Source organism: Thunnus maccoyii, chromosome 3 (genome assembly GCF_910596095.1).
Source record: "Thunnus maccoyii chromosome 3, fThuMac1.1, whole genome shotgun sequence".
Taxonomy (NCBI): domain Eukaryota; kingdom Metazoa; phylum Chordata; class Actinopteri; order Scombriformes; family Scombridae; genus Thunnus; species Thunnus maccoyii.
In genome coordinates, this window is record NC_056535.1 from 27,409,250 (window position 1) to 27,424,157 (window position 14,908).

Genomic DNA, 14,908 nt, shown 5'->3' on the forward strand with positions numbered 1-14,908 from the left:
ATAAAGGTGCATACAATATGATTACTCTGCACAATCCAAAACTTCTTCCATCAGGAAAGGAGAACACGCTACTATAGCAGCCTCCACTCCTCTGGCTGCAGGGATTTGCCTGCAGTCAGCTGCAAGAACACAGCGTAAGTTTGATCACTGAAGTTCAGTAATGAGTTCAGAGCCCCCGAAAGGTCATGGTGGGAGATGAGGCAGTTGGCTGTCCAATTTATCCCAAAGGTGTTAGATGGGATTGACAGGCCAGTCAATTTATTTCCACACCAATTTGAGAAAATAATTTCATTATGGACCTGATTTTGTGCATGGGGGCGTTGTTATGATGAAATAGGGACAAACTGTTCCCCAGGAAATCATTACATGCTGGAACATTAAAGCTGGAGTGTGCAACTTTTGTCAGAGTAATTGTTCAGTAATTGTCAGAGTAATTACAAAAACACTGTCGACACATGTTTATGTCATAGGCTCCACCATAGCGTACTCCGTTGCTACTGTTGCAGCTGTAAAACAGTGGATAAATGCTTTTGAGAGTTACACAACCCCCACAAAATGACTCATTTCGCTATTAGAATTTGGTCCATTTGGTCCAATAACATTTGGAAAGTCTAGAAGGGCTGCACGATTAAATTATTTTATCCCTGTTCAAGTTAGCAGAGGGCTAACTGGAAGTTAGCTGCTTGGACGACTTCCAAGCAGTATGCATTCATCCGGCCGCGGGAATGTCACCACCAACACCAGATTTAAAAACTCCACATACTGTGAAATAGAGAGAGATTTATCTGGCGGTGATAGACTTGGTCAGCATTATGTGAACTTGTTTGGCAAGGGTTTGAATGTAACGGACGTTCATTTATATGTAAAAGTTCTGCACTGCGGGTTTAAGGTCTCCTTTATTTGGAGCTAAGGGGATTGACACAAACCATTGAAAACAGCTACTTACCAAAAGTACACATAGGTATGGGGACAGGGGTGTCTACATACTTTTGGCCATATTGTGTATTTCTCAAATGGAAATATGTCAGGCAACATTTCACCTCCATTTGCCAGTCTTGCACTGTTAGATGTAAATCTTTTCGAAACATCTTACTGTCTCACTGCACCATGACTGATGGATGTTCTGATTGTCAAACTAAAACTTCCTGTAATGAAATCAGACACAGCAGTCATGCTATGTTACGCTCACATAAACATAACATTGTCTTCACTGTGTGGAGGTGTGTACAGTGTCACAACCTGAACTTACTGTGCCCTCTGTTGGCAACCTGAGGTGTTAAGGGCAGTAACTGACTTTGTAAACTGTGAAGTGAGTGAATCAATGTGACAGACACATTTCTATATTTAAATATGCTGCAGCCTTGTATGAGAGCTGGATTTTCAACTGAAACATCAACTTTCTTGAAATGTAATAATGCAGGACAAAAGAGGATGTAAGCAAAAGAGTTTATTTTGCATTATTTTTCATGACATTGAAAAGCATTAAACCACACTTTCGAAAGTAAATTCAACTGTTATATTGATGTTTGCTATAAGAACACAATTTATCAGGGAAATAAAACAATAACACTGATTCATTGAATAGTTATTGTAGCCGTTATTGTTCATACACAGCTTAGCTCTACATGTTTTTTATCCTATTTATTTCCTATTGCTGTGTGCTGCTGTATGCTGAGTCCCTATTCTACATTAACTAGCACTTGGGACCCTCTCCTGCATTCTTATAGCAAGAAACTTTCTATTTCCCTGTCAAATGAAATGAAATGAAATGAAAGCATAATCGGCCCCTGTGTAATTAAGTAGATGTTTGAGAGACTGAAAAGTTGAAACTTTTCAATCAGCAAACAAGTTTAGTCCCTGCAGCACCTCTAGCTCATATAGGTAATAACTGCTGGGGTGATCTGACCAAATTTCAATTATCGTTTGATTTGATGGTGTTTGATGACGTTATCTTCCTCATGAATTCTGAGCAGGGTTATAAATCAATGCGGCAAAGAACATCTCTGCCAAATACCATAAATATACATGTACAGGTATAGTATTTCTTTCAAATACAAAAGTATGCAAGGATTACACAACAAATGGCTTATATTCCGCATTACAAAATGTTGCCTCTTTATTAAATTTCTAATACTCCTAATTGTCCTTTCATTTAACAATTTAGGGCCACAAATATATTATAAGACAAATTTCTTATAGGGTGTATATATATAGTAGTTTCTGACAATGACTAAACTAATTAATAAGCACAGCAGACAGTGTTGTGGATAAAAAAGAGAGAAGTAGCACTTTTATGGTGAACAAACTGAATAAGAAAGGCATTATGTATTCATTACACAAAATTGGGATTGCCATACCAGCACTGAATACTAATAAGAATCAAAACATCATGCATATCACTTAAAAAAGTAATAGTCTTTGAGGAGATAATGGATTTGAAGGAAGTAGGTCATTTGCTCTTCACAGGATAACGACGCAGCCTGAATAATTATACACACAGAAATGCAGTTAGTCTGTTCAAAATGGACAGAGTAGATAAGCGCACAGTTTGTTTTGGGGTGATGATGGTCAAATTTTATTCCACCCAGAGAATAAAACAGTCCAATGTATTATGTATAAATGGATACTTCTGAATTGAGAGCACTTGTGGACGTAACCTTTGCTGTCAAAAAAAGGACAAAAGATCCAAGACTGCATTAGTTGATGGCTCAGTGTCAGTGAATTTCAATGAGACAGAGTGGCATATATGATCATGGATTGTGGAGGTTGTTCAGTGATATATATATATATATATATATATATATATATATATATATATATATATATATATATATATATATATATATATATATAAATCTCTCCCTCTCACCCCCCTCCCATGGGGTGGTGGTGGTGTGTCTTCCTCAAGCTCGGGTCCTGAGGCCTGGGAGTTTGAGGGTTCTGCGCAGTATCTTAGCTGTTCCTAGGACTGCGCTCTTCTGGACAGAGACCTCAGATGTTGTACCCAGAATCTGCTGGAGCCACTCTCCCGATTTGTGGGTCACAGCCCCCAGTGCTCCAATTACCACTGGCACCACTGTTGCCTTTACTCCCCACATCCTTTTTAGCTTTTCTTTCAGCCCTTGGTATTTTTCAATCTTCTCGTGTTTTTTCTTCTTGATGTTGCTGTCACTTGGGATTGCTACGTCTATCACCAATGCCTTCTTCTGTCGTTTGTCAATCAACACGATGTCCGGTTGGTTAGCCATCACCAGCTTGTCAGTGTGGATCTGCAAGTCGCACAGGATCTTCGCTTGTCTTCCATTGTGACCTTGGGACCTCCAACTCTCAGTGCAGATGTTCCTGTACACTATGCCAGCCACTTGGTTATGGCGTTCCATGTACGCTGTTCCTGCCTGCATCTTACACCCTGTTATTATGTGCTGAACTGTCTCAGGAGCATCTTTGCACAGCCTGCAAATATATATATATATATATATATATATATATATATATATATATATGGTCTTCAGCTCCATATAGATTGTAAAACTGCATTTCATCCTTGTTAAAACTAATGAAACTAAAGGTGAGGACTACAGGGAAGCTGCAGTGCTTGCATTGGAGATGAACAACTTCAGGAAAGTTATACTTCAAATCGAATTTCCCAAAGAAAAAGAAAAGGTTTTCTGAACAGCAGCTACAATCAAACATCTCTGTGGTCAGCAGAAAATGTCACATCAGCCTGCTGAGAGCAGGAGGTTTGGGTAGTACTGCACGTACAGCACAGACAAAGTGTACTGCTTTGGTTTGAATTTCCCAAAAGATCAGACTGAAATCTGCTTCTATTTCAAAACTGCTGGACATTTGATATGGTTTTAAATGTATATTTCCACATGTTTTCCACATTTACAGCTTGTTTTTTATTGACATATATGAAAATTGCATTGGGCACATATCTGTCTGAGAATACTGCAGAAAGCATTTGGTCATGTCATGTTATTTACCTTTTCAGTTGTGGCCAAACCAAACCAAACCAAACCAAAACAAACAAACAAACAATTTTAACTCTTGTAACTGTAATGGCCATGATTTCAAATCTCTTAACATATAAAACACATTTTTGAGTGATTAATATGTTAAGAGAGTGGAGAGAGAACAAGAAACAAGGGAAACACAACAAAGGTCCCCTATTGGATCTGAACCAGGGATATTGTGGATGATGAGTTGCATCTTAATGTCTACAGTGAGCCACTGGGATGCCCCAACTAACTGTCAACAATGTCAGGAGGGCTTTTTTTTTGGAGCTATGATTGTTCAAGTGATGTGAGTGACTCTCAGTTCTTCACTTCAAATATAACTGACAGCTGAACTTCTTTGTTCAACACAGACATACAGATTTTACATCTATCTATCTATCTATCTATCTATCTATCTATCTATCTATCTGTCTATCTATCTATCTATCTATCTATCTATCCATCTATCTATCTATCTATCCATCTATCATTGACATTGAACACCAAGTTGCACTAAAAACGTATGAGATTATTAACAGATATAATACATACATCTATCTACTAAAGGAAGGAATCTGTCTGTATGTCCTTCGCGTATCTCTTGAACCGTTCATCCGATTGACTCCACACTTGGCGGGTGTATGGCTGGGGACCCGAGGGAGTGCAGTGTCGAATTTGGTGCAATTTGGACTGTAGTTATACGCATAAAATGAAGGAAATACTTCCATGGGCAGTTCAAAACCAGTTTGTTTCATATGCTCTGAGACCGTGGTGATTGTCTAGCGCCACTACAGACAAAGCACAAATCTTTTGAGCAAACATAGCGTGAGCAGCACGTTTAGCAGATCAGCAGCACCAGCAGCCATTGAACTGTTGTGTCTACACAGGAAGCATTCAGGTACATGGTTGAGCATTGGACACCCGCGAACATACCCACTCAAATCCGAACTGAAGAACAATATGATCAATCCACTTTATTTTAGGATGCACATGAGGCGATTTTATTTTGAAATGAGAAAAGAATATTTATTTATTATTCGAGTACTTATTATTTATAACATCTGTGTATGTTAGTTCCTGTCATGTTATTGGTGTATATACTCATTCACACCTCACATCATCTGTATTCATTTTTCTATGTGTTGAAGTAGCAGCCAGAGGCCAAACAATTAGCTTGTTCTGACATTTGAATGGTCACTGCACTAGTAAGTGTAGTATTGCCATTGTTGGGCAAGCTACTTGAAAAATGTAATCACTTTTATATCACGTATATCTCATTTACAAAGTAATTACGTTACTAATTATGGACAGCAAAAGTACTCAGTTACATTACTCATTACTTCCGTCACTCGTCTCCATCAAAGGAGCCTTTTGAAGAACTTCAAAGAAGATGTTGTCATTTAACGATTAGTCAGCCTGTGATTGGTCGATCTAAAGAAAATTAATCAGCAACTGTATTGACATAGTAATAGAGTAATTGTTTCATTCATTTTCAAGCAAAAATGCCAAATGTTCTTTGACTCAAGCTTCTAAAATATGATGATTCGCTGTTTTTCTTTGTCATATATGACAGAAAATTGAATATATGAAGATTGTTGGTCAGACATTTAGCATATCATTGACCAAAAGATTAATCGATTAATTGAGAAAATAATCAGTAGATTAATCAAAAATGAAAATTATTGTTAGTTGCAGCCCTAATCACCAGCTAGCTAACGTTAGCTATAGTGGGTGCATGAAGTCGTGTCTTCTCAGTGAAGCTGTGGAGCTCTCATCCTCCAACTCTTAACGAAACCAAGTGATTCCTGAATGTAGCTTTTCTAGTGGATAACGTTAGTAAGCCAGCTAACACAGCATGCAAATAAGATTTTCAAACTGTTATCTTTTACACTACCTGTTACTGGAAAAAAGTCAGCACGTTACTGTAGTATGTTACAAAATGATACATTACAACCCAAAACTGTTGGCGATCCAAGATGGCTGACAGCACTTCATTGGCTCAACTGGTGTATAGCAAGTTATCCAGCTGGGTATTCTTTACACACTGCAGGTCAGTTGCAGCTACAAAAGCTACAGCTATGTTGACTAACGTAGCTGCCATAATCTTCTTGATCTTTGTATACATTTTTTTTTAGAAAGGATTTTACACTACTTTTGACAAATTAATCAACATCTCTCAATACCATAGTTTGAAGACAGTCTTTTGCCACCTTATTTACTCCACAAACAGATGGCTTTATCAATAATGTATTAATTATATATTTCCCTGTCCTCATCTTCTAATGACTTTCTGGCAAACTAGATGCCATATAAGGCGGGTTTTGCAGCGTCCATTTTAAACTACTCACTACATTTTTGACTGCAACTCTGTAAAATGTATTGTCAAGGGTATGTTAGCAACAGTCACCTACAGTAACACAGACTTCATAAAACATTCTGGATGTTCTATATTTGGACATTGATTTTAATTATTTAATGAAGGTGTCACTTTGCACATCTGGAGTTCATTCAGACGGATATAGCAAAAGCAGATCTCTTGACATTTCTGTTCAAAAATACTCATCCACACATGAAGGGGAATACATGGCCACTAACACAAACAAAAAACCCACACTGTGATCAAATAGAATCATTAATATTTCTGGGTCATGAGGGCACTTGCAAGACTAATGTTTTCTGTGGTACAGAACACCCTTTAGTGCAATAATATTCATGGACAAATGAAATTATAGTTAGATTCGCCTTAATATCTTACAATTATAATGTAACTGATGTAGTTTATGTTTGCTTCTTCTTCTTGTCATTTGTCTTTGTGGGTTGAAGCTTATGCATGCACTCCCTAATTCAAACCATTCAGACCATATAGACTAAATGAATTAGACAAATGCATGATCTTGTGATCTCTCTCTCTCTCTCTCTCTCTCTCTCTCTCTGTCTCTCTGCCTCTCCATCTCTCTCCTCCTGCTCTCTCTCCTCTTCTTTACATCTCACCAGTTTAATCTCCGTCTGAAGGGGACGTAGCTGCAGTGCTGTTACCATCATCCACAGTGGACCCTCTGTATTCTCCTCTTTGTAGAAGCGTGTCCAACAACTTTTGCATTCGCTGTAATGTTGTTTTAATGGGCCTCATTCGTGCTGTTTGCTTCCTCATTTCCAGTCATGAAGACACAGAGAGCGTGTTATAAGAAGAGGCTTGCAGAGGAGCAGTGTCAAGGTGAGGTTTATTTCTAATGGAAACATTTTAACAAAAGTTATAGGCTACTTCTGATTTAAAACAATATATTCTGAATATGAAGATTGTATTTACAGTTTTTTCTTGACTGATGCTCTCAATCCTTAATTCCTTAACAAAAATAATAATGATATTTAGCATTTTACATAAAAATTTGAAAAAAAAATAACCAAAATGGCATTATGTAAGATTTAAATCACACAGACAGGTCTATTTCCCAATAGAAATATTAGAGAACTGTGTGTTGAAGTGTTTCTAAGAATAAGAAATTTATTCCAACAATGCAGCACACACCACCGGTTTTCATCACATAAAACTAATTCGCATCATAATTAACCTTCTAGAGGAAGTCATTAGCATCTATGAGAACAGTGGGTGTAATTTCAATTTTCCTCCAACGGTCACCAGTTGATGAGAATAATTTGAACCATATTAGTGGAGCAGTGAAGCAATATTCCTCAAATCATCTTAATGTGAGAATAATTTATCTTTCCCACTACGTTGTTTCCTCTCATCACTCATGACCATAAATATCTTTGTGATGTTCAGTAGCAAAAATAGTTTTTTTGTTGCTGCAGGTGATGGTGCCAAGTATTTCTTGATGTACTGAGGTATGCATGTTCATTGGTATGCATTCACAGAAAATAGTTTCTCCTTTTCAAGTGAAAGTGAAGAATCATTTTCTCATAAAACGGTATTGAATCAATCTGTGGATAACATTCATGAATCCTATACATGCACTCAGAATAATGCATTTCTGCACCAGGTGCTCCTGGCACTATCAGGTTAACATGTTTATGCCCTGAAAATGCTTGGCTCCCATATTGCCTGCTGATGTTTATCCCTCTAAACATGAAGCATCTGTTGTTATTTAAGACCTTTAGGATGCCAAATTCATCTGTCCTCTAACTGGTAATATGTAGAGCTGAAATAATGAGTCGATTAATCGATTAGTAGTTCGACAGAAAATGAATCTGCAGCTGTTAAGATAATCGATTAATCGCTTCAGTCATTTTTTTAAGCAAACAAATCTCTTGTTTCAACTTCTCAAATACTGTATGAGGTATTTTCTGGCTTTTTTTTAGTTATATATGACTGTTAACTGAATGTCTTTGGGTTTTGGGCTGATCTTTGGTCTCTGTGATATTATAATGGGCATTTTTTCCCTTCTTTCTGACATTTTATAGACGATTGATACATTTCTAGTTTTATTTTATTAAACATATCCTCCATTGTAAGCATGCTGCTATTAAATTTAGATATTTGAAAGCCTTTAGTTAAAATATAATTAGTTCTTATGTTTTGGGAATATGTGAATCACTAAGTTTCAGTTGAAAAGTGTGATTTATAAAAACACGAAGAAGAAAAACTTTAAAAAAGAAATTTTAGTATGACCCCAGTAGACATTATCACAGAGCCGTTAATCAAATAGAATCACATTAAATTACTCTTTCAAGTAAAAAAGTAAACATCTTCTTATGATAGCAGTTTTGTTTCATCTTTCTGTTTCGTCTTTTTATAGCCGGCACCCAGTGTTGAACAAACCCAAAGAGCAGCACCAGAATGTGTTGACGTCTTCATTCATTCCTCCAGCTTTCTTCTCTAAAATGGAGCTCATCTTGCAGGGCTCCTCTTCAAACTTGTCAAAATTGTTTCACAACGCCAGCCTTCCACTAAATACCACTGGGAACTACTCCAACAACCAATTCACTGAAGTCAACCTCTTTGATATCCTGGGTCCAAAACGATCTCCCTTCTCCCTCCCCGTAACCAGTGTTTACCTTCTCATCTTCCTCACTGGCTTGTGTGGGAATCTGCTCACATGTGCAGTTATAGCCAAACACAAGAAGATGCGCAACCCCACCAACCTTTACCTAGTGAGCCTGGCTATGTCGGACCTCCTCGTGCTTTTGTTCGGGATGCCCCTGGAGATTTACGACTTGTGGCAGAACTACCCATTCCCCTTCGGCGAGGGCGGCTGCTACTTCAAGACCTTCCTCTTTGAGACGGTCTGCTTCGCCTCAATCCTCAACGTCACAGCTTTGAGTGTGGAGAGGTACATAGCTGTGGTGCACCCCCTCAAAACACGGTACCTGTCGACTAACAAGCACGCCAAACGGGTCATCACCATCGTGTGGGTGGTGTCGATGCTCTGTGCCATCCCCAACACCTCACTGCACGGCATCTTCTACCTGCCAGAGAGGATGGAGGAGTCGGCCATATGCACGGTGCTGAAACCTCTGTGGATCTATAACATGGTCATGCAGATCACCACTGTGTGCTTCTATTTTGTACCCATGATGGTGATTAGCATGCTGTACCTGGTGATGGGACTTCATTTGGGCAGAGAGAGGCAGCAGCGCAGTGGGAACATGGGAAAGAACCGCAGCAGCAACACTCGAATGAAGATCAGTGTGGAGAGCGGGCGCAGGAGACAGGTCATCAAGATGCTTTGTGAGTTGTTGTTTTTTTTTTCCCCCTCTCCAGAAAACATGCATTGCACTGGCAGATTGCTATGATTTGACAGCAGATCCCCTTTAATCTGTGTCTTATCAATGCCAAAACAATGTTCCAAAGACAAATCGTGAGGAAAACACAGAGAAAATAATGACAAGGTATTATCAATTTCTTGTATAGATCATTTGTATTCTCGAAGGCACCTTTTTGCTTCACATTTAAGTTTTGGGGCATGACATCCCCTCCATCCTAGATTTATAGATAATTGATTTGTTCCTCTCTTCCTTATCAGTCAGCTCATTCTAAACAGATATATCCACCATCTAAAACCACCTCCACCACTTATAACAAAAGATTTTTTGGTATTAAATTCCAGTAAGTCACCTTAAAGGCTCTGAAAAGCGATTTCACGAATCAGCTTCTCACTGTTGTGACTGATGAAATGAGAGATTTCTATGTTTGTTTTTGTTGTTGCTCTTCTCACTCATTTGAAGCGGGCAGGGCTCTGCTGGGAAAAGGTGAGTCAGGTGGGTTTTTTTTTACAACCAATCAGAATTTAGCAAGATAAAAATCAGAATCAGAATCTGATGACAGCTGTTAGTTTGTTGCTTACGTTGCTAAGGTGACGCAACTGTCCATCAAATTGGATCAAAACATACACGGTTGTGATGAAGCTGATTTTTGCATGTGATAAAATATCGTTATCAAGAAATACTAAAGATTTGAGACCAAGTTTTTAGGTGCATTTTGTCTTCAATTAATAAACTTCAATTTTTACATAAACACATAACAAAGGCTACTTTTTTTATTTTTTATAAAGATCCCTTAAATTTGTGTTTTGTGACCATAATATGCACTGAGCTGGACATTTTACTGTTGAAAATACTTGTCAGTGCTGTTTGGTAACAAAGCACATAATGAAGACAGTTCCTAAATGACAAACTTATCTTTGGCTTTCTGTACTATAAGTTCCTGTTACTTATTGTATATGCTGACATATTTATCATTATTGAAATACTGTATCTTCAGTAACCTAGTATCATACTGGCACATACTGATTTACTGGTATAGCTCCGGTGCGAACTAATGTTGTGCAGCCAAACTTTGTTCAAACAAACAGAACTGTTTCAAGTGAAGATGATCCCAAAGGTCACAGACATACCAAACATGTCAGGCTGGAATTTTCTGGGAATGTTTTTAAAAAAAATCATGTGGAGTATTTGCATTTGATGCAATCATGCATCGATGTAAAACATGGAGTCTTGGGTTTGAACATTTCACTCACAGTAAACATCATGTAGCTTCAAAGATATAGCTGGATCGAGATGATACAGAATAGTTAAAAGTGTGGAGAAAGAGGATTTTTCCAACCTTTGAAGATTTACTTAAGTGGGAAAACTGAGAACACTGAATGTTATGGGACAAATCTCACAAACTGTTGTTGGGAAAAGATAAAAAGTGTTCTGGGACTCTCACATTTACATATATCTGTGTGTGTGTGTCAGTTAGCTTGATGCCATATGTTCACCATCGCAAACAGCCAAACATCCTGCTGCCTCTGCGCCTCCTGGAGGAATGAATACTCTGTCATCAAATGACGTTAAGCACCCTCTACTGCTCAGAGTGACACATTTACAAATGAACATGAGTGAAATAACCACTAAATCTTCTAAAATGTTTTTAAGATATTATACACTGGGGCCACTCGGTGTGCAGTTTTATGTTAGGCCAAATGAACAGAAATATATTCATTATTTTCAAAGTTTTATCCACATTTAAGTTAAATGTGCTTGCTAAATCTTCACATTTCATGATTTGAAATAAACCTTTAAATGATGATGATGATGGAATTTTAGGGGTTATTTATTGTCAGTTTGTCATTTTTGGATTGTAGCTGTTAAAGTGACATATTGCAACTTTTGTTGCAGTGGCCCCTTTGGACAAGAGTGGAAATTACAGGATAATGGGACATTAAATTTCCTTGTATTTCCCAAGAGTGACTTTCCAAGAGACATTATTATTAAGCACCCTGACTGAGAGTGAGTGGAAATCAGCGAATTGACTCTGACGTTTCTCATTCACCTACACAACCTACTGGTCAGACCAAGTGAGGCTGTAGCGGTAAAATATCTAAATGCATTGAAGTGAATATTGGTGTGTTTTATTCCTTATTAATTCAACTTATCATTTGTAAGAGAAGGATTTTGTTATTGCTTCTTTCTGAAATCACACAGCCCAGCTTTGACTGCATGGATAAACTTGCAATAACAGGATGTTCTAGTTAGTCGTTTGGGAAATTACTTAGCGCCAGCCACCAGCCAAATGCTGGAAAAATAAAAGTGGCTGCTAGATTTCAGACACAAAATATTAATTTACTCAAGTGGCTGGTGAATTTGAACATTTATCTGTCAGCGGCTGGTAGATATTCACATTTTAAAAAGTTAATTTCCCACCCTAACAGATCCCCATGTCCAATGAGGCTTTTTATTATGTAGTCCCCTTGTCTGACCAGCTCAGCATCTTTTCTATCTCTGTCTAATTTGATTTTCCTAGTAAAGGTAAAGAGGCATAAAAATTCATAGAAATAATAATCAACATGCAGCAGGTGAACCAGTCACAAATAAGAAAAAAAACCTTTTCTTGCTCTCTCTCTCTGTCTCTCTCTCTCTCTGGCCTAATCCTCTAGCAATTGTGGTGGCAGTGTTTGGAGTCTGCTGGGCGCCCTTCCACATCGAGCGGCTCCTGTGGAGTTCCATCAGCCAGTGGACCGACTTGATGCACAATGTTTATCAGTATGTCCACATCCTGTCGGGTGTCCTGTTCTACCTCAGCTCCGCGGTCAACCCTATCATCTACAGTCTGCTCTCCACACGGTTCAGGGAGTGTTTCCGAGAACTGGTGTGCTCCCAGACGGAGGACAACAGCTCTGTCAGAGACTCACCACCCTTCCCTATTTTACTAGATCCCTCTGTCTCAAGCACAAGTGCTCAGGCTGAGGGTAAGGACTCTAATGCTTTCATCCCTTTGCTGTCTCCTAACATGACACTGAGCATGGACACTGCAATCCTCACATGTGCGTGCAAAGAGACACCCTGCAAGACCTCTGATTTGATTTGAACAGGCTATAGCACTCTCATGTCCGTTTGGTAAATATGATTATGGTTAAAACAGGGGGAAACAGCAAGCCTGCATCTGTTTTACGGCAACAGCATCCACCCACCAGCACCTCTAAAGATCACAAATTACATGTACATGTACCTCGTTTTTTTATCTTTTTAAAAAAATGATGAAAAGTATAGACAAGTTGGGATTTCCCGGGGGGGTTATGTGCAGGATTATTTTATTTTCATGAGCAGTAACTTCCCATGCTCTACACTTTTGTAGGGATAAAGCAAACAAGATGTAATGTGTTAATTAGTGAGATTAGTGCTGGTAGGCAGATTTTTTTAACCTTTGGACAGATCCAGGTTAGCTGTTTCCCCCGTTTCCAGTCAGTATGCTACTGGCTACTGGCACTATGTCCATCGATCTTCAAGAAAGCAAATGAGCATAGAGGAAGAAGACGGTGTCCTGCATCCCCAGCAGGTCCAGGATGTTGTCTGTGATCTACTGGACTGGTAGTTGATACTGGCCACTCGCTCGGCCATCACATGAGCCAGCAGCGAGAAGGCGAGGTTGCTGTAGTGACATCGGGAAGAAAGGACTTAGAGTTGAAGAGTATTTTGAAAATTAAGTTTGTTCATGTAGAAAATAAGAGAAATTAGTCACCTATTTTAAAGAAATAGTGTGACACATTGGAAAGTACACTTATTCGCTTTGTTGGTAAGAGTTAGATATGAAGGTTGATACCACTTTCATCTATGTTGGTTAAATATAAAGCCGCAGCAAGCAGCTGGTTAGCTTAGCTTTAAGACTGGAAACAGGAGGAGCCTGGCTTTGTCCAAAGGTGGGAAAAAAGTCTACCAGCACCTCCTCCAAAGCTCATCTTGTTCACTGAATCTGTACAAAGTGTAAAAACAAAAAGATCTGGTATTATTGGGGTTGTGTGCTGGACTATTTCAGTCTTTATGCTACATGACCTCATCTAACTCTGCAAAAACTCTGAAACTCTGAAAATGAGTAAGTGCATTTTCCAAAATGTTGAACTGTTGCTTTAAACAGTCAGAGTTTACAAAAAATGATGAAGGAACTCCCCGATCAAATTAGCATCAAGAAGTTTTATCAGTGTTGTCCTTGTGGTGTGACAGCTGTGGTCTTACAAGGTTTTTAACTTTGATCTTTCATCACTGCATATAACCGCATCTAAAATGCATAAATCCTTAAACACCAGAGCACAGTGCCAGAAGCCAGTTTCTCCTCATGTTTTCATAAACAGCTGTGGTGTCTAAGATATCAAAATTTCATTTGAAATCTTTTATTTACTTGAAGGTCAAATATTATGCCAATTAGTGCAATATGAACAGACAGTTACAATATATATTGTAAGATTTGTGACAGTTAGACTTGACATTTAATTATACGACACTCCTCAGGGGAATGAAAGTCATATTTAAACATAGCGGAACGTATAGTGTGTTAATGTCAATCAGACTTGGTGTAGGCAGTAATGCACCTCATATGACTCTCAGTTAATGTTACTGTAATATTTTAAATAGTGGATTATTTATGTGCAACACTGTGTCTTTCATTCAACTTAAGAGAAGAAAAAGAAACTGTGGTCTAGGAGACAGATTTTAGTTCACTCTTTTCATAGTTTCAGTAACCCAGCTGCTGTGTGTATACATAGTCGTGTCCATTTCCACCACCAGAATAAAAAAAGTCTCTCAAATGCAGCCCTATCTTTTGATTCTAGCTGATAGAAAAGAAGCAATTTCACACAAAATTAACTGCCTAGCAAGCAGATTTAAGTTCTATATCTGATTAATACGTTTTCAAAGCCTTGTGTCATATAGTATTGACTGCAGTTGGAAGTAAGTTGCAGGGAAATTGCTCTTTGTAATCAAATGAATCTACCTGAGAGCTGCTGGCCATCCTGCACAGGAGGAGCAGATCCAATTTGTTCGAACTCACCACATGTTTTTAAAGAGCTTGTACATAAACTTTGATTTAATTGATTTGATTGTTCAACAGTGCCTCCATCTTCCACCTGCTGTCTTATACTGTAACTGCTGTATGCCTTAGAAGATAAATCCAGAGGGAAAAACAATTGGATCTGATCTGA

The 14,908-nt window shown here is 38.4% G+C and overlaps 1 protein-coding gene across 2 annotated transcripts; it reads left to right on the forward strand.

Moving 5' to 3' along the window:
* Positions 1-5,969: 5,969 nt before the first annotated feature.
* Positions 5,970-14,908, forward strand: nmur3 (neuromedin U receptor 3). Of its 2 annotated transcripts, XM_042402455.1 has the most exons (5): positions 5,970-6,048; positions 7,156-7,212; positions 7,809-7,841; positions 8,753-9,684; positions 12,374-14,908. In XM_042402455.1, exons 4-5 carry the CDS (start codon positions 8,838-8,840, stop codon positions 12,802-12,804), a joined length of 1,278 nt encoding a protein of 425 aa, XP_042258389.1. In that variant the 5' UTR covers positions 5,970-6,048; positions 7,156-7,212; positions 7,809-7,841; positions 8,753-8,837; the 3' UTR covers positions 12,805-14,908. The 2 variants fall into 2 exon arrangements, with proteins under 2 accessions (XP_042258389.1, XP_042258388.1); XM_042402454.1 differs by lacking the exon at positions 7,809-7,841.

Bases quoted from the DNA above. Each gene is read 5' to 3' on its own strand.
- nmur3 (XM_042402455.1), top strand. From the start codon at position 8,838: ATGGAGCTCATCTTGCAGGGCTCCTCTTCAAACTTGTCAAAATTGTTT. The intron at 9,685-12,373 runs GTGAGTTGTTGT...CTAATCCTCTAG, and splicing joins ACAGGTCATCAAGATGCTTT to CAATTGTGGTGGCAGTGTTT.